Below are 20,197 nucleotides of genomic sequence, written 5' to 3' on the forward strand. Positions count from 1 at the left end.
GTCTTGCAGTCCAAGGGACTTTCAAGAGTTTTCTCCAACACCACAGTTCAAAGGCATCAATTCTTTGGCGCTCAGTCTTCTTCACAGTCCAACTCTCACATCCATACATGACCACAGGAAAAACCATAGCCTTGACCAGACGAACCTTTGTTGGAAAAGTAATGTCTCTGCTTTTGAGCATGCCATCTAGGTTGGTCATAACTTTCCTTCCAAGGAGTAAGCGTCTTAATTTCATGGCTGCTGTCACCATCTGCAGTGATCTTGGAGCCCAAAAGAATAAGGTCTGACACTGTTTCCACTGTTTCCCCATCTATTTCCCATGAAGTGATGGGATCGGATGCCATCATCTTCGTTTTCTGAATGTTGAGCTTTAAGCCAACTTTTTCACTCTCCTCTTCCACTTTGATCAAGAGGCTTTTGAGTTCCTCTTCACTTTCTGCCATAAGGGTGATGTCATCTGCATATCTGAGGTTATTGATATTTCTCCCGGCAATCGTGATTCCAGCTTGTGCTTCTTCCAGCCTAGCGTTTCTCATGATATACTCTGCATATAAGTTAAATAAGCAGGGTGACAATATACAGCCTTGACGTACTCCTTTTCCTATTTGGAACCAGTCTGTTGTTCCATGTCCAGTTCTAACTGTTGCTTCCTGACTTGCATATAGGTTTTTCAAGAGGCAGGTCAGGTGGTCTGGTATTCCCATCTCTTTCAGAAATTTCCAGTTTATTGTGATCCACACAGTCAAAGGCTTTGGCATAGTCAATAAAGCAGAAATAGATGTTTTTCTAGAACTCTCTTGCTTTTTCCATGATCCGGCGGACGTTGGCAATTTGATCTCTGGTTCTTCTGCCTTTTCTAAAACCAGCTTGAACATTTGGAAGTTCACAGTTCACGTATTGCTGAAGCCTGGCTTGGAGAATTTTGAGCAGTACTTTACTTGCGTGTGAGATAAGTGCAATTGTGTGGCAGTTTGAGCATTCTTTGGCATTGCCTTTCTTTGGGATTGGAGTGAAAACTGACCTTTTCCAGTCCTGTGGCCACTGCTGAGTTTTCCAAATTTGCTGGCATATTGAGTGCAGCACTTTCACAGCATTAGTATTATCAAATGCATGCATACAAGTTATAGGGGTGTGAGGGAGATCGATTTGTTCATGGTCTGTTTTTCCTTTATCAATTAGGTAAATTTGGGAAGTTGAAATAATTGCTTTATTCATCTAAACTGGTATTATCTATTGGTCATAGAATTAGAACATGTTTCTAGAACAATGTAAGAATAGCCCTTATTCTCTTCTGCCTTTTTTTGAAGGGGTAGTGATTATGCACTGACAGTGAGAGGAGAAATAGCAAATTACTACTTGTTAAACAATGAATACTTAAAAATCCCCCGAAATAACAATATTTGTATTAACTTTCTCTTTTTTTTTTCCAGAAAATGTTGTTTGAAGACACACTACATAAGAAGATAATTGTGAAGAATGAATATCAGGACATGTGGATTCTAGCCTCACCCTCTTTTTATGTTAACTTTCCTCATTTGTAAAATTAGACAACCAGTCAAAACAATTTAAAAGCATTCTTCCAACTTTAATTTTTTCTGTTCCATAACTAGCAGAATAGTAGGGAGAATTTTACAAGAAGATGGATTAAGGAGAATGCTGTTGAAGAGGAAGAAATATACTGATAAAGAACCTAGATCCATAACCTAGTCCACACTTCGGTGAAGGGGAAAGAACATTGGAAGCAGACACTAAAAAGCACCTGAAACGTTGCTCTTTCTGACAACATGCAGTTTAAGTCATAAACTCATAAAATTTTCCATCAGTATAATCTTTGGTCAATTTTAAGTCTTCTCTTAGTTTTCAAATATGTTTACCGAGTTTAGCAAACATCTCTTAGATTTCTGAAAATTCTCTGAATAAAAAAAAAAATTGGTTATTACAGAATAAAATAAGCAGGTTACTTTGGTCTGAAAGACGTTTTGTACTAGGAGTTCTCCAAATGGAACAATACAATATTCAGTAAAGCATATATTTTGATCTTTGACTTTAGACTAAAGAAAATATTTTCTTAAAGCAGAAGAAAAAGACAAAGCAATATAAAATGTCTTACATTGTATATTAAAAAACAAATTTCATGTTTATAACAAAATCATGGTAGTATCTATGTGGCTTATTTGGGGCATCATTCTTTCTGCCATTACTGAATGAATGTATCAAATGGGAGATTTCCTTTCCTGTCATTCTGTGCTATTCCTATAATCTTGAGCAAGTTACTTATGTTTTGGACCTTTGGTGTTCTGTCATTCTCTTTTTATTTAAAAAAAGCTATAAGTTAATCAAGGTGTGCTGAAAATTTCGTGAGGTAGATGGCACATCTATTCAATTTTCCACATATAATATTCAGGAAAATGCCATTTGAAGGTAAGTACGCAATACCAAGTGGTGATTTCACACACACACACACACACACACACACACACACACAATTTACATTACATGTTAAATGTAAAATGGACTCATTCTTTATGTTTTAACAATCTCACTACATTAAAGCAGAAAAAGAAATAAAAAATAAAATCTAGGCTGAAACCTGAAGAACCAAAGGCTGAATTATCCGGTAAACTATCAGTTAAATACTCTTTCTTCACAAAAAACAAGTAACAATCTCTAGGCAGTCTAGGTTTATTTATAAAAAAAAATTTTAAATGTAGTTTTTTAGATCCCATAGATACTGCTTTATTTCATACATTATAAAAACATGACACAGTATATGAAACCTATTCAGAGCTAAAAAGTAGTTCTAAAGGCTACTATGCTACCAACCACACAGATAGCAGAAATAAATTACTTGATTAGGGCTTAAAAAGGACTTCTGTCTGGAAGATAAAGCGTGTGAGAGTTTAAAAACCTGTATACTGCATACATATCCTGCCCAATGTTCCAAAAAAAAATTATCAACCAACTAATACAATAGGGGAAATTCTATGGCTTGCTAGACTGGAAAAATATATAGGTTTCAATGACTTTTCTTCTAGTATGGTCCAATTTATGTATCTTGACACATTAATGGGTAGTAGGTAGTATAATAAATAATCTTCATTTTCTTTGGTGGAAAAAAAAAAACTACAGATTTAAATTGATAAAAACCTCAAAGGGCGTTTATTCATGGAAGTTATCTCTAGTAGTTAAAATGTTATATGTTTATGCAGGATACATTCAAAATTCAAAGATATGACTTACAAAAGTCTTTGAATCGTTCACATAAATATGCATGTATGTCATTTATAACAGTAGCCTTGATGAGAATACACTGTAACTGGCTGTGAGAAATGCTTAAGAGGGTTATATTAAAACAGAATACAGAATGGTGGTTAGAAATCACAGAACAGGTGACACCTAATTCTGATAACCTAGTGATAAAAAGTGCTGACTATGATGTATAGATGGTGATAGTGTTAGTACAGAACAATATTTATATGAAATTATAAAGCATTATGCAAGGAATCAAATATAAGATTAAAAGTTAATATCCCTAGGCCAAGTAAATGCATTTTTTAAATTTATAACCACACAGATTCATATATATAATATGTAAGAACTCAGAGTTGCCTTGATTACCACAGAATCACCCAAAAGTTTAATATACTACTTCAAACATAAGTCTTTTTTTGTTGTCGTTAATATCATATACATTTAATTATATCATTCTTTGCAAAATGAATTCACTTCAAATTGGAGAGAGTGAGATATAATTTTTATAACAAACATTAAATATGAACCACATACAAAATTCTGAGCTAGGCTCTGCAGAGGATAAAAAGATACAGAGGGCTGAAAATATATATATTGAGAGGATTACAATCATCTTTGGGAAAAAATGTTTTGTCTAAAAAAATTCAACATGTAAGAATCTCATTCAAATTTAATCAGTACAGGACAAACAAATGAAACTTTAAATGTCTTTTCTCTTAAAAACAACAAGTAAACAAAAACTACATAAAGATTTACAAATGTATAAATTAGGAAATGAAATATAGGGCTTCTGTGATAAAATAAGAATGAGGTTAAATATTCTATTTTCATAAAGTGTTGCTAAGGAAGCCAGTGAGCTTCCACTCACTCCCCAGTGATCTGTTCATTCTGTCCCTATTCCTTATCCTAAAGCTGTGTAGGAGTAAGTGGCAAGTGGGAACACAAGAGAAAGTATTGTGTCTCCTTTTGAATTAGGCAATGCCATAGGAAGAAGAAAAGAATGACTAAGAAATCCACGTGTGTCCGTCCTTAGTAGCTCAGTCGTGTCTGACTTCTTGTGATCCCATGGACTATAGACTGCCAGGCTATTCTATCCATGGGGATTCTCCAGGCAAGAATACTGGAATAAGTTGCCATGCCCTCCTTGAGGGGATCTTCCCAACCCAGGGATCAAACCCAGGTCTCCCACATTGCAGGTGGATTCTTTATCATCTGAACCAGGGAAGACCAAGAATACTGGAGTGAATAGCCTATCCCTTCTCCAGAGGATCTTCCTGACCCAGGAATAGAACAGGGGTCTCTTGCATAGCAGGTGGATTCTTTACCAACTGAGCTAGAAGGGAAGCCCAAGAAACCCACAGAACTCCCCTATTAGTTTTAACTGATAGGAAGAAGTCTGGTCCTGGGGGACATGACACTCCCTGTTCATCCCTACTTTGGCAAGCAACTGGAGGAGGAAGAACTTGTCTAGAAATACAAAGACCTATCTTTCAGAATGAAGTTACTTTCAAATTCATAACCTTCTTACCATAAACAAAATCACACAGTTAAGAAATGCAGATTTGAGAATACCTACTTCCAGTAGTATATTCAACTAGATACTGTGAAGGGACCCCTATTACTAACAAAAAACTATTTCTTACATTAAAAATAATTTTTATTGCATTGCTGAGAGTGAAGGAAATAAGAGAAATATCCAGAGGAAAATCCCCAACCCCAAACATACATAGGCACAGTACAAATCTTGAGCTGAACACAAAGTTTTAAGCAACAAACACTGCAATTAAAAAAAAAAAAAGTCACATTGTCTGTATCAGCATGAGAGCTCTATCTGCAGTTCCTTTATTAAGCAAAGACCCCTTGAAGGGAGTCAGCATGGTCTCAAGTCTTACTGCCTTCTGGCTGAAGCAAAAGACAAATAATCCTTGAAGGAAAGTGTCCTTAATTTGGGCCCCCAGATTTCCACAGATTAAAATGAATCAAAAAAAATAATAATAAAAAAAATAAAATGAATCAAATACAAATTCTCAATCAAAAATAAGCATGACAAAAGGAAATAAATCATTAATATAAATCAACAGAAACAACACATGGCAGAATATAAAATATCTGTATATGAAAGAAATGAACAAGCAAAAGAGAATACCAAACAATGACAAGGAAGACTTCATGGGGGAGAAGCAGAACTTCTAAAAATGAAGGGAAAAAATACTGAAGTAAAAAAAAAAGAATTAAGACATTTCTCCAAAGAAGACATACAGATGGCTAACAAACACATGAAAAGATGCTCAACATCACTCATTATCAGAGAAATGCAAATCAAAACCACTATGAGGTACCATTTCACACCAGTCAGAATGGCTGCAATCCAAAAGTCTACAAATAATAAACGCTGGAGAGGGTGTGGAGAAAAGGGAACTCTCTTACACTGTTGGTGGGAATGCAAACTAGTACAGCCACTATGGAGAACAGTGTGGAGATTCCTTAAAAAACTGGAAATAGAACTACCTTATGATCCAGCAATCCCACTGCTGGGCATACACACTGAGGAAACCAGAAGGGAAAGAGACACGTGTACCCCAATGTTCATCGCAACACTGTTTATAATAGCCAGGACATGGAAGCAACCTAGATGTCCATCAGCAGATGAATGGATAAGAAAGCTAAGGTACATATACACAATGGAGTATTACTCAGCCATTAAAAAGAATACATTTGAATCAGTTCTAATGAGGTGGATGAAACTGGAGCCTATTATACAGAGTGAAGTAAGCCAGAAGGAAAAACACCAATACAGTATACTAATGCATATATATGGAATTTAGAAAGATGGTAACAATAACCCTGTGTACGAGACAGCAAAAGAGACACTGACGTATAGAACAGGCTTATGGACTCTGTGGGAGAGGGAGAGGGTGGGAAGATTTGGGAGAATGGCATTGAAACATGTAAAATATCATGTATGAAACGAGATGCCAGTCCAGGTTCAATGCACAGTTTTTAAAAAATAAAAAAATAAAATGAGACAAAAAAAAAAAATTGCAGATTAGTTACAAGTGAAGAGAACTAATAATATGGAAAATAGACCTATATAAGGTACTAAGAATGTAGCAGGAAGGATAAGGAAATAGAAAATATGAAAAAGAAATTAAACAATATGGAAGGGATAATGTTAGGTTTTAAAACATATCTATTTGTGGTTCCAAAAAGGTGAAAATGGAAACAGGGGACAAAAACAAATTTGCAAGATACTGACTGATAGTTTTCTACAATAATAAATGACAATTCACAGACAGAGGAAATAAATACAGTTATTTGAGCCATGTGGAATTATAGGTTAAAAAGTTTTAATACTGTTAATTTCATATGGTTTGACCTAAGAGAAAATAGATAACATTTATAAAGAAATGACAATTAAGCAACATAAAACTTCTTAATGGCAAAAAAGGAAATCAAATTTTAAAGTACTGAGAGCCAACCTAGAACTCTTTAGCTAATAAATATCCACTCAAGACAAAAAGGGGAAAAAAAAGTTGTTTTCATGTACACACAAACTAGAAAGCATTAACTACTCAGAGCATAAACTAGAAGAATTTTTTAAATTATATACTTCAGAATAAAGGAACACACTCCTGTTAATCGCATTTACCCTGCTTGATAAAAGACAGATTGTCAGATGGAATTAAAAAAAAAATTTAATAGTCTCCTATTAAGAGCTCTAAATTTAGTTAAAAAATGAAGGGATGGAGAAAGATATAATAGGCAAATACTAAAAACTTGGAGTAGTTACTTGATATTAGACAAAATATACTTTAAAGGAAAATGTACTATTAGGGATGGAGAAACCAGACTATGCAAAATATTAAATTCATCAGAAATATTAAACTGGAAACATATATGATCTTAATAAATTGACTCAAAATAAATATAAAATAAAAACTGATAGAATTACAGGGAGAAATTGACAAATGAAAAATCATAATGGGAGATTTCAAAACATTTCACTTTATTATTGACAGATCAAAGATAAACACTTCAATAAAGTAATGTTTGAAAATTACAACTCAAAGCCTTGCTTGTCAGACTTAAAAACCAATAATTAGACAACCCTATAAGCAGAATTGGAGAAGGCGATGGCACCCCACTCCAGTGTTCTTGCCTGGAGAATCCCAGGGATGGCGGAGCCTGGTGGGCTGCCATCTTATAGGATTGCACAGAGTCAGACACAACTGAAGTGACTTAGCAAATAAGCAGAATATATTAAGAAGAGGTGGCAAGAAAGAATACACAGAAAAACTGTACAAAAAAGATCTTCATGACCCAGAAAATCATGATGGTGTGATCACTCACCTAGAGCTAGACATCCTGGAATGTGAAGTCAAGTGGGCCTTAGAAAGCATCACTACGAACAAAGCTGGTGGAGGTTATGGAATTCCAGTTGAGTTATGTCAAATCCTGAAAGATGATGCTGTGAAAGTGCTGCACGCAATACGCCAGCAAATTTGGAAAACTCAGCAGTGGCCACAGGACTGGAAAAGGTCAGTTTTCATTCCAATCCCAAAGAGAGGCAATGCCAAAGAATGCTCAAACTACCGCACAATTGCACTCATCTCACACGCTACTAAAGTAATGCTTAAAATTCTCCAAGCCAGGCTTCAGCAATACATGAACCATGAACTTCCAGATGTTCAAGCTGGTTTTAGAAAAGGAAGAGGAACCAGAGATCAAATTGCCAACATCTGCTGGGTCATCGAAAAAGCAAGAGAGTTCCAGAAAAACATCTATTTCAGCTTTATTGACTATGCCAAAGCCTTTGACTGTGTGGATCACAAAAACTGGAAAATTCTTCAAGAGATGGGAATACTTGACCACCTGACCTGCTTTTTGAGAAACCTGTATGCAGGTCAGGAAGCAACAGTTAGAAATGGACATGGAACAACACACTGGTTCCAAATAGGAAAAGGAGGATGTTGAGGCTGTATATTGTCATGCTGCTTATTTAACTTATATGCAGAGTATATCATGAGAAACGCTGGGCTGGAAGAAGCACAAGATGGAATCAAGATTGCCGGGAGAAATAACAATAACCTCAGATATGCAGATGACATCACCTTTATGGCAGAAAATGAAGAGGAACTAAAAAGCCTCTTGATGGAAGTGCAAAAGGAGAGTGAAAACATTGGCTTAAAGCTCAACATTCAGAAAACGAAGATCATGGCATCTGGTCCCATCACTTCATGGGAAATAGACGGGGAAACAGTGTTAGACTTTATTTTTGGGGGCTCCAATATCACTGCAGATGGTGATTGCAGCTAAGAAATTAAAAGATGCTTAATCCTTGGTAGGAAAGTTATGACCAACCTAGATAGCATATTAAAAAGCAGAGACATTACTTTGCCAACAAAGGTCCGTCAAGTCAAGGCTATGGTTTTTCCAGTGATCATGTACGGATGTGAGAGTTGGACTGTGAAGAAAGCTGAGCACCGAAGAATTGATGCTTTTGAACTGTGGTGTTGGAAAAGACTCTTGAGAGTCCCTTGGACTGCAAGGAGATCCAACCAGTCCATTCTGAAGGAGATCAGTCCTGGTTGTTCTTTGGAAGGACTGATACTAAAGCTGAAACTCCAAAACTTTGGCCACCTCATGCGAACAGTTGACTCACTGGAAAAGCTTCTAATGCTGGGAGGGATTGGGGGCAGGAGGAGAAGGGGACGACAGAGGATGAGATGGCCGGATGGCATCACTGACTCGATGGATGTGAGTCTGAGTGAACTCCAAGTGTTGGTGATGGACAGGAAGGCCTGGCATGCTGTGGTTCATAGCGTCGCAAAGAGTCGGACACAAGTGAGCAACTGAAATGAACTAAATACCCCACTCACACCTATGGATAGATCAACCAAACAGAAAATTAACAAGGAAACACAAACTTTAAATGATAAAATGGACCACTTAGACCTATATATATAACATTAATATATATTACATAATATAACATAATATATTAATATAAAACACATATTAATAAATACACACACACACACAGGGTATTTCACCCCCAAAATATGAATCTCACTTTTTTCTCAAGTGCACATGGGACATTCTCCAGGATAGATCACATCCTGAACCATAAATCAAGCATTGGTAAATTTGAAAATATGGAAATTATTTCAAGCATCTTTTCTGATCACAGTGCAGTAAGGTTAGACATCAACTACAGGAGAAAATACGACTAAAAATAAAAATATATGGAGGATAAACAACAAGCTTCTGAATAACCAACAGATCACAAAAGAAATCAAAATGAAAATCGCAATATACATAGAAACAAATGAAAATGAAAACACAACAATCCAAAATCCTAATGGATTCAGTAAAAGCAGTGCTAAGAGGGGTGTTCATAGCTATACATGCCTACCTCAAGACAGAAGAGAAACAGCAAATAATAACACTAAAGGCCAACATCACTGATAAACATAGATGCAAAAATCTTCAACAAAATTCTAGCCTACAGAACCAAAGACCATATTAAAAAGATCATATATCATGATCAAGTGGGCTTTATTCCAAGGATGCAAGGATTCATCAGTATTCACAAATCAATCAATCTGTTACACCATATTAATAAATTGAAAGATACAAACCATATGATAAATTGAACAGATGCAGACAAAGCCTTTAACAAAACTGAACACCCATTTATGATGAAAAATCTCCAGAAAGCAGGCTTAGAAGGCACATACCTTAACATAATAAAAGCCATATATGACAAACCAATAGCAAACATTATCCTCAATGGGGAAAAACTGAAAGCATTTCCTCTAAAATCAGGAACAAGACAAGGGTTCCCATTCTAACTACTACTATTCAACAGAGTTTTGGAAGTCTGAGTCAGAGAAATCAGAGAAGGAAAAGAAATAAAGGAATTCAGAATGGAAAAGAAGAAGAAAAACTCTCACTGTTTGCAGATGACATCATCTTCTACATAGAAAACTCTAAAGAAACAATCAGAAAATTTACTAGACCTAATCAATGAATATAGTAAAGTTGCAGGATGTAAAATTAACACAGAGAAATCCCTTGCATTCCTCTACAATAATAATGAGAAAAGAGAAAGAGAAATTAAGGAAACAGTCCCATTCACCATTGCAAGAAAAAGAATGAAATATTTAAGAATAAATTTAACTAAAAAAAAAAAAAAGACCTGTATATACAGAACTATAAAACACAGATGAAAGAAATCAAATATGACACAAATATATGGAGAAATATACCATGCTTGTGCATTGGAAGAATGAATATAGTGAAAATGAGTATACTGCCCAAAGCTATCTATAGATTTAACACAATCCCTATCCAGCTACCAACAATATTTTTCACCGAACTACAACAAACAATTTCACAATGTGTATGGAAACACAAAAACCCTCAAATAGCCAAAGCAATCTTGAGAAATAAGAATGGAACTGGAGCAATCAACCTGCCTGACTTCAGACTATAATACAAAGCTACAGTCATCAAGCCAGTATGGTACTGGCACAAAGAAAGACATATAGATCAATGGAACAAAATAGAAAGCCCAGAGATAAATCTACATCCCTATGGACACCTTATCTTTAACAAAGGAGGCAAGAATATACAATGGGGAAAAGACAATCTCTTTAATAAGTGATGCTAGGAAAACTGGACAACCACTTGTAAAAGAATACCACTAAAACACTTTCTAAAACTATACAGAAAAATAAAGTCAAAATGGATTAAAGATTTAAATATAAGACCAGAACTATAAAACGCTTAGAGGAAAACATAGGCAAACCACGCTCCGACACAAATCACAGCAAGATACTCTATGACCTACCTCCCAGAGTAATGGAAATAAAAACAAAAATAAACAAATGGGACTTAATTAAATGCAAATGCTTTGCACAGTGAAGGAAACTATGAGCAAGGTGAAAAGGTATCCTTCAGAATGGGAGAAAATAATAGCAAATAAAACAACTAACAAAGAATAAATCTCCAAAGTATACAAGCAGCTCCTGCAGCTCAATACCAGAAAAATAAATGACCCAATCAAAAAGTGGGCCAAAGAACTAAGTAAACATTTGTCCGAAGAAGACATACACATGGCTAATAATCACATGAAAATATGCTCAACATCACTCATAATCAGAGAAATGGAAATCAAAACCAAAATGTGGTACCTACCATCTTATGCCAGTCAGAATGACTACCATCAAAAAGTATACAAACAATAAATGCTGGAGAAAAAAAGGAACCCTCTTACACAGTTGCTGGGAATGCAAACTAATACAACCATTATGGAGAACAGGGTGGAGATTCCTTAAAAAACTGGAAATAGAACTGCCATACGATCCAGTAATGCCATTGCTGGGCATACACACCAAGTAAATCAGAATTAAAAGAGACACACTGTACCCCAATGTTCATTGCAGCACTATTTACAATAGCCAGGACATAGAAGCAACCTAGATGTCCATCAGCAGACTAATGGATAAGGAAGTAGTGGTACATACACACAATGGTATACTACTCAGCTATAAAATAAGGAATGCGTTTGAGTCAATTCTAATGAGGTGTATGTAACTGGAGCCTATTATACAAAGTGAAGTGAGAAAGAGAAACACCAATATAGTATATTAATGCATATATATGGAATTTAGAAAAACGGTAATGACTACCCTATATGCAATACAGCAAAAGAGACATACATGCCAGAACAGACTTCTGAAAGCTGGTCAATGACCTGCAAAAGAATCAAACTAGAACACTTTCTAACACCATACACAAAATACAACTCAAAATGGGTTAAAGATCTAAATGTAAGACCAGAAACTATAAAACTCCTAGAGGAAAACATGGGCAAAACACTCTGACATAAATCACAGCAGGATCCTCTATGACCCACCTCCCAGAATAAAGGAAATAAAAGCAAAAATAAACAAATGGGACCTAATTAAACTTAAAAGCTTATGTACAATGAAGGAAACTCTAAGCAAGGTGAAAGGACAGCCTTCAGAATGGGAGAACGTAACAGCAAAGGAAGCACCTGACAAAGAATTAATCTCAAAAATATACAAGCAGCTCCTGCAGCTCAACTCCAGAAAAATAACCCAATCAAAAATTGGGCCAAAGATCTAAACAGACATTTCTCCAAAGAAGACATACAGATGGCTAACAAACACGTGAAAAGATGTTCAACGTAACTTATCAGCGAAATGCAAATCAAAACCACAATGAGGTACAATCTCATGCCGGTCAGAATGGCTGCTATCAAAAAGTCTATAAACAATAAATGCTAGAGAGGGTGTGGAGAAAAGGGAACCCTTTTACACTGTTGGTGGGAATGCAAACTAGTACATCCACTATGGAGAAGTGTGGAGATTCCTTAAAAAACTGGAAATAGAACTGCCATACGACCCAGCAATCCCAGTGCTGGGCATACAAACCAAGGAAACCAGAATTGAAAGAGACACATGAACTCCAATATTCATCGCAGCACTGTTTACAATAGTCAGGACATCTAAGCAACCTAGGTGGTCATCAGCAGACGAATGGATAAGAAAGCTGTGGTACATATACACAATGGAATATTACTCAGCTATTAAATATAATGCATTTGACTCAGTTCTAATGAGATGGATTAAACTGGATTCTATTATATAAACTGAAGTTAAAGAAAAACACCAATAGAGTATATTAACACATATATATGGAATTTAGAATGATTATAATGATGATCCTATGTGCCAGACAGCAAAGGCGACACAGATGTAAAGAACAGAGTTTTGGACTCTGAGGCAGAAGGCGAGGCTGGGATGATTTGAGAGAATAGCCCTGAAACATATATATTACCCTATGTGAAATAGATCGCCAGTCAAGGTTTGATGCATGAGACAGGGTGCTTGGGGCCGGTGTACTGGGATGACCCTGAGGGATGGGATGGGGAGGGAGGTGGGAAGGGGATTCAGGATGGGGAACACATGTACACCCATGGCTGATTCACGTCAATGTATGGCAAAAACTACTACAGTATTGTAAAGTAATCATCCTCCAATTAAAATAAATAAATTAATTAAAAAAAAAAAAAAGATGAGCATGAACTCATTAGGCTTCAGCCTAAGAATTAGCAAGGGCAGAAGAGGGGAGGGGTGAGTTGAATAACAAATAGTATGTCTGTATATACTAAATCTTGACTAAATTTCATTTTTGTCTTTCTAATTTTCATCTGTTATTCAAGTATCATTTTAAGAAGAGATAAAAAAACCAATGCCCATCTTACCTGCAGAAACACTGAGGGAGTTCTCCTTGACCATATAAAGGAAATAAAAATGGAGTGTTGCCATATCGCCCAAGAGAGTGAAGAAAGTTCTTAGTAGCTTTGAGACCATCTATGGTACTGCTGCCTGTCTCTGATGTCATTGCCATTGAGTGCAGAACAAAATATTGGAGGTTGGGGGTTAATTTTTGAGTTTTTAAATATTCAGAAAATGTAATTTCCTCATAGGCTATGAAAAGAAAGAGGAAAATTTATTAGTTAAAATCAGAACCAAACTTCCATTTAAAACTACTGTACAAAAATTAGATCAAGTTTGCTTAAAACACTTAGCAAAGGACACAGTTGGTGGTAGTATTACTACATTTTGGACTGAGACCGTTGATTTTAGAGGGAAAAAAACTAGGAACAACGGCACTATCCTAACTGGATTGATGACACAATTTTTAAGTTTTAAATGATGATTCTGTGTTTAGTATTTTATTGATTCAAAAAATTAGAAAAGCATTAAAGAATTAATTAACCATCACAACAGCTTTCCATGGTTGGCAATAATCTTACTTTACTATCAACTACAGACCAATGTCAATGATTACATTTTGAAATATTAAATATAACTAATGGTAACTTTTTTGTGAAAACAATGATATTGTAGCACTTGATTTTTTTGAATTACTATTCCTTCCTAAAACTTGGAACAATGAACTATGACTAAAAAGTAAAGAAACTAATTTCTGTATGGCTAGTGGTATCAATCCCACTGCCTTATACTCTCATCTCAAAATATAAGGATCCCCTAAATACTATTTCTTTAAACCAATAACAGAAAAAAATGTAACTGGACTGTTAGTGGAAGAGAAAAACTTCTTAGATGAATATAAACAAATAAAAATTATAAAAATTTACAGAAAATATAAGTTTAAGCTACTATGGAAAAAAAATCTGGCAGTAATAAATGGACTTGAAACTTTAAGAACAAGAGACTTTCAATATTCCATATAATAAAAAAAAAAAAAAATGCTGTATTTCTCAATTTTCTAAGGGAATTGTCAGTATATCCCTATTTTGGATAACTTTTGCAGTTCAATGAACATTTAAGTGCAAAACTCTTGATACTAAAGTGGTGTATTGAACTTTCAACAAACTTTGAAGTAAGCAACAGGTCCCAGATCACAAAATGAGATGGGGCAAAGCCAAGATTAGAAACCATATCTTCTCCTAATCCAGAAGATAACACCCACACCATCTAGCTTCCTTTTAACCAGTCAAAATAAATAATTCAATACTCTAAGCAAAAGTGATCCTTGAGAAATGAATATACAAATCTCTAAATGACAGATAATAGATGAGGGTAAGAGAGACAGATAATAGATGAGGGTAAGAGAGAGTAACATATATGTACCACTACATGTAAAATAGATAAACAACAAGGATATACTGTATAACACATGGAAATATATGCAATACCTTTCAATAATCAAAAATGGAAAAAAATCTGAAAAAGTATATATGTGTGTGTGTGCGTGTGTGTGTGTATAAAAACCTGAATCACTTTGCTGTACACATGAAACTAACACAACATTGTAAATTAACTATACTGTTATTTTTTCAGTTCAGTTCAGTTGCTCAGTCGTGTCCGACTCTTTGCGACACCATGAATTGCAGCACGCCAGGCCTCCCTGTCCATCACCAACTCCCGGAGTTCACCCAAATTCACGTCAGTCGAGTCAGTGATGCATCCATCCATCTCATCCTCTGGCGTCCCCTTCTCCTTCTGCTCCCAATCCCTCCCCAAATCAAGGTCTTTTTCAATGAGTCAACTCTTCACATGAGGTGGCCAAAGTACTGGAGTTTCAGATTTAGCATCATTCCTTTCAAAGAATACCCAGGGATGATCTCCTTCAGAATGGATTGGTTGGATCTCCTTGCAGTCCAAGGGACTCTCAAGAGTCTTCTCCAACACCACAGTTCAAAAGCATCAATTCTTCAGTGCTCAGCTTTCTTCAGTCCAACTCTCACATCCATCCTTGACTACTGGAAAAACCATAGCCTTGACTAGATGGACCTTGGTTGGGAAAGTAATGTCTCTGCTTTTGAATATGCTACCTAGGTTAGTCATAACTTTCCTTCCAAGGAGTAAGCATCTTTTAATTTCATGGCTGCAATCACCATCTGCATTGATTTTGGAGCCCCAAAAAATAAAGTCTAACACTGTTTGCCCATGTATTTCCCATGAAGTGATGGGACCAGATGCCATGATCTTCATTTCCTGAATGTTGAGCTTTAGCCCAATTTTTTCACTCTCCTCTTGCACTTTCATCAAGAGGCTTTTTAGTTCCTCTTCACTTTCTGCCATAAGGGTGGTGTCATCTGCATATCTGAGGTTATTGATATTTCTCCCAGCAATCTTCATTCCAGCTTGTGCTTCTTCCAGCCTAGCGTTTCTCATGATATACTCTGCATATAAGTTAAATAAGCAGGGTGACACTATACAGCCTTGACATACTCCTTTTCCTATTTGGAACCAGTCTGTTGTTCCATGTCCAGTTCTAACTGTTGCTTCCTGACCTGCATATAGGTTTCTCAAGAGGCAGGTCAGGTGGTCTGGTATTCCCATCTCTTTCAGAAATTTTCACAGTTTATTGTGATCCACACAGTCAAAGGCTATGGCATAGTCAATAAAGCAGAAATAGATGCTTTTCTGGAACTCTCTTGCTTTTTTGATGATCCAGCAGATGTTGGCAATTTGATCTCTGGTTACTCTGCCTTTTCTAAAACTAGCTTGAACATTTGGAAGCTCACGGTTCACATACTGCTGAAGCCTGGCTTAGAGAACTTCTATTTTTAAAAATGATTAAAAAAACTGGGTAATGAAAAAGGAATATTATCTATGAAGAATCAGTTGATAACAATCTTTAATTAGCAAGAATAAAAACTAACATCTATCATAAACTGCTATTATGATGAAAATGTCCCATAGTTGCATAGTACCCATAGGAGCCACTAGCCATGGGTGGCCAGTGAACACTTGAATGTGTGCATACTGTAGCTAAATTTTAATTTTAATTAATTTAAATAGGTACTTGTTGCTAGAGGCTAATCTAGTGGATCATGCAAAATAACAATATTTTAAAGCCATAGCAAGTGGCTCACTAAATCAGAGAAAGCATATGAAAATAATTCGAATCTCAAAAAATGTGACAACACAAATTTAATGAAAAACAATACCTTTATATTCATCAGGATGTTCCTCATACTCCATACAAAATGTGAGAAACTTCATTAGCATTCGCTTTTCTACCATAGTAAGTTGTTTGCTATTAAAGACATCTGCTCTGGAGCAAGGAACCTAAATATATATGATTTTAAAGTTAAGAAACTGCTTCCTACTGATACAAGTATTCCAAATGACATTTTTTTTTTCCCTTTTAAGTATATCAAGATTATTATTTCCTTTCTAGTCAGGCTGTTTCATGTAAACTTCCACCAGTTCTACTGGCATCTCTGTTGACTTCAGAGTTAATTAACTTGTGACTTCCCATACTTAATTCTTCCAGGTTGCTCCCTGTGCTATTAAAAGGCCACCAGCATGTCACCCCTAACTGGGAAGAAATGACAGCTCAAATCTAGCAATGTTGTCTGAAATTAACACTTTCTCAACATGAGCATCAAGCTACAGAATAAACCATGAGAAAATTAACATTAGACATTTTAATTGGCAATCTCTTACTATTTACATTTGTTAAAAATAATCAGTTCAGTTCAGTTCAATTGCTAAGACGAATCCGACTCTTTGCGACCCAATGAGCCACAACACACCAGGACTCCCTGTCAATCACGAACTCCCAGAGTCCACCCAAACCCATGTCCATCGAGTCGGTGATACCATCCAACTATCTCATCCTCTGTCGTTCCCTTCTCCTCCTGCCCTCAATCTTTCCCAGCATCAGGGTCTTTTCAAATGAGTCAGCTCTTCGCATCAGGTGGCCAAAGTACTGGACTTTCACCATCAGCATCAGTCCTTTCAATGAACATACAGGACTGATCTCCTTTAGGATGGACTGGTTGGATCTCCTTGCAGTCCAAGGGACTCTCAAGAGTCTTCTCCAACACCACAGTTCAAAAGTATCAATTCTTGGGCACTGAGCTTTCTTTATAGTCCAACTCTCACATCCATACATGACCACTGGAAAAACCATAGCCTTGACTAGATAGACCTTTGTTGACAAAGCAATGTCTCTGCTTTTCCATATGCTGTCTAGGTTGGTCATAGCTTTCCTTCCAAGGAGGAAGCATCTTAATTTCATGGCTGCAATCACCATCTGCAATGATTTTGGAGCCCAAGAAAATAAAGTCAGCCACTGTTTCCCCATCTATTTGCCATGGAATGATGGAACCGGATGCCATGATCTTAGTTTTCTGAATGTTGAGCTTTAAGCCAACATTTTCACTCTCATCTTGCACTTTCATCAAGAGGCTCTTTCGTTCTTCTTCACTTTCTGCCATAAGGGTGGTGTCATCTGCATATCTGAGGTTATTGATATTTCTCCCGGCAACCTTGATTTCAGCTTGTGCTTCCTCTAGGTCAGCGTTTCTCATGATATACTCTGCATTCTGTACTCTGCATATAAGTTAAATAAGCAGGGTAACAATATACAGCCCTGAGGTACTCCTTTTCCTATTTGGAACCAGGCTGTTGTTCCATATCCAGTTCTAACTGTTGCTTCCTGACCTGCATATAGGTTTCTCAAGAGGCAGGTCAGGTGGTCTGGTATTCCCATCTCTTGAAGAATGTTCCACAGTTTATTGGGATCCACACAATCAAAGGCTTTGGCATAGTCAATAAACTAGAAATAGATGTTTTTCTGGAGCTCTCTTGCTTTTTTGATGATCCAGCAGATGTTGGCAATTTGATCTCTGATTCCTCTGCCTTTTCTAAAACCAGCCTGGACATCTTAAAGTTCACGGCTCACATGTTGCTAAAGCCTGGCTTGGAGAATTTTAAGCATTACTTTACTAGTGTGTGAGATGAGTGCAAGTGTGTGTTTGTGCATTCTTTGGGATTGCCTTTCTTTGGAACTGGAATGAAAACTGACCTTTTCCAGTCCTGTGGCCACTGCTGAGTTTTCCAAATTTGCTGGCATATTGAGTGCAGCCCTTTCATAGCATCATCTTCCAGGATTTGAAATAGCTCAACTGGAATTCCATCACCTCCACTAGCTTTGCTCATAGAGATGCTTCCTAAGGTCCACTTGACTTCACATTCTAGGATGTCTAGCTCTAGGTGAGTGATAACACCATCGTGATTATCTGGTTCATGAAGATCTTTTTTGTACAGTTCTTCTGTGTATTCTTGCCAACTCTTCTTAATATCTTCTGCTTCTGTTACGTCCATACCATTTCTCTCCTTTATTGAGCCCATTTTTATATGAAATGTTCTCTTGGTGTCTCTAATTTTCTTGAAATGATCTCTAGTCTTTCCCATTCTATTCTTTTCCTCCTTTTCCTTGCATTGATCACTGAGGAAGGCTTTCTTATCTCTCCTTGGTATTCTTTGGAACTCTGCATTTAAGCTTGCTGCTTTACCCGAAAATAACAATCTTATTTGCTTATCCTTCCCAAACAAACTGGGGCTTCCTTGATGGCTCAGATGGTAAAGAACCCATCTGCAATGCGGGAGGACCCAGGTTTGATCCCTGAGTTGGGAGCATCCTCCAGAGAAGGTAATGGCTACTCACTCCAGTATTCTTGACTGGAGAATCCCATGGACAGAGGAGCCTGGCAGGTAAGCTCCAAGAGGTCGCCAAGAGTCAGACACTACTAACCAACTAATATTTTCACTACTAGTTTCCCAAACACAACATAGCAATTTAAATTCATACTCAGTTACCATCCTCGCTAAGCACAGTACCTGTTTCACTCTTCCTTCTCGAAATGCAAGAATCCTGGTAATATTTTTGAACTCTGCATATCGACTAACATTAGATTTGATTAGAAGATCAATCAGCAATCCTCGAGAATACAATAGCTGTACACAGAAAATATTTCAGAGAATGAAACAAAAGGTGAAATAGTGGAAAAATTGATAAAAACAGAATAAAGATATATAATTTTGTTATAATTTAAATTATTTGTAAAACCTATTATACCTAATAATATTATAATACATAACACAATTTATTACAGGTTCACAACTGATTATCTGAAATTTAAAAATCCAAATAATTCTGGAATCTAACATTTTTTCACAACTGACCCAAACTGATACAGGGCTGTTACACCTGTTTGTCCTAGTTAGTGTGAATATCCATACATATTAATATGTTTCATATATAAAGTATCAGCCAGCATACATACAGTATTAATTTCTAAAATCCAAGTAACTAATTCAAAATGAAATTTTCAGTACAAAACCTATTTCTTACTGGACTACTTCAGTGTTCTTTTTAAAAAAAATTCTTTCCTTCTCATGAGGACAAGAAGACTATGGGTGGGCTATGATTAAACTTCACCCATAAACTAATTGCCAAGGTAACATGGAAAGAATGGTAAATTTCAAAGCATGCCAGGATCAAATTAGGTGGAACAGATAGTTCAGAAGTATGAAGAAGGACCAAGACAGTAGCCAACTCAGACCAAGGCAGAATCAGGCAC

The 20,197-nt window shown here is 36.3% G+C and overlaps 1 protein-coding gene across 3 annotated transcripts in view; it reads right to left on the reverse strand.

Annotated features, from left to right (window-relative positions):
• The window catches only part of CHM (CHM, Rab escort protein 1), a 260,457-nt gene that overhangs the window by 125,114 nt on the left and 115,146 nt on the right, over window positions 1-20,197 (reverse strand). For all 3 annotated transcript variants that reach the window (XM_027533285.1, XM_027533286.1, XM_027533287.1), the window contains 3 exons: window positions 19,455-19,571; window positions 16,772-16,892; window positions 13,550-13,775 (listed from right to left, as the gene is read on the reverse strand). In XM_027533285.1, coding sequence (XP_027389086.1) covers window positions 13,550-13,775; window positions 16,772-16,892; window positions 19,455-19,571 — 464 coding nt within the window. The remainder of the gene's footprint in view (window positions 1-13,549; window positions 13,776-16,771; window positions 16,893-19,454; window positions 19,572-20,197) is intronic.

This window comes from Bos indicus x Bos taurus, chromosome X (assembly GCF_003369695.1).
Source record: "Bos indicus x Bos taurus breed Angus x Brahman F1 hybrid chromosome X, Bos_hybrid_MaternalHap_v2.0, whole genome shotgun sequence".
Classification (NCBI taxonomy): Eukaryota; Metazoa; Chordata; class Mammalia; order Artiodactyla; family Bovidae; genus Bos; species Bos indicus x Bos taurus.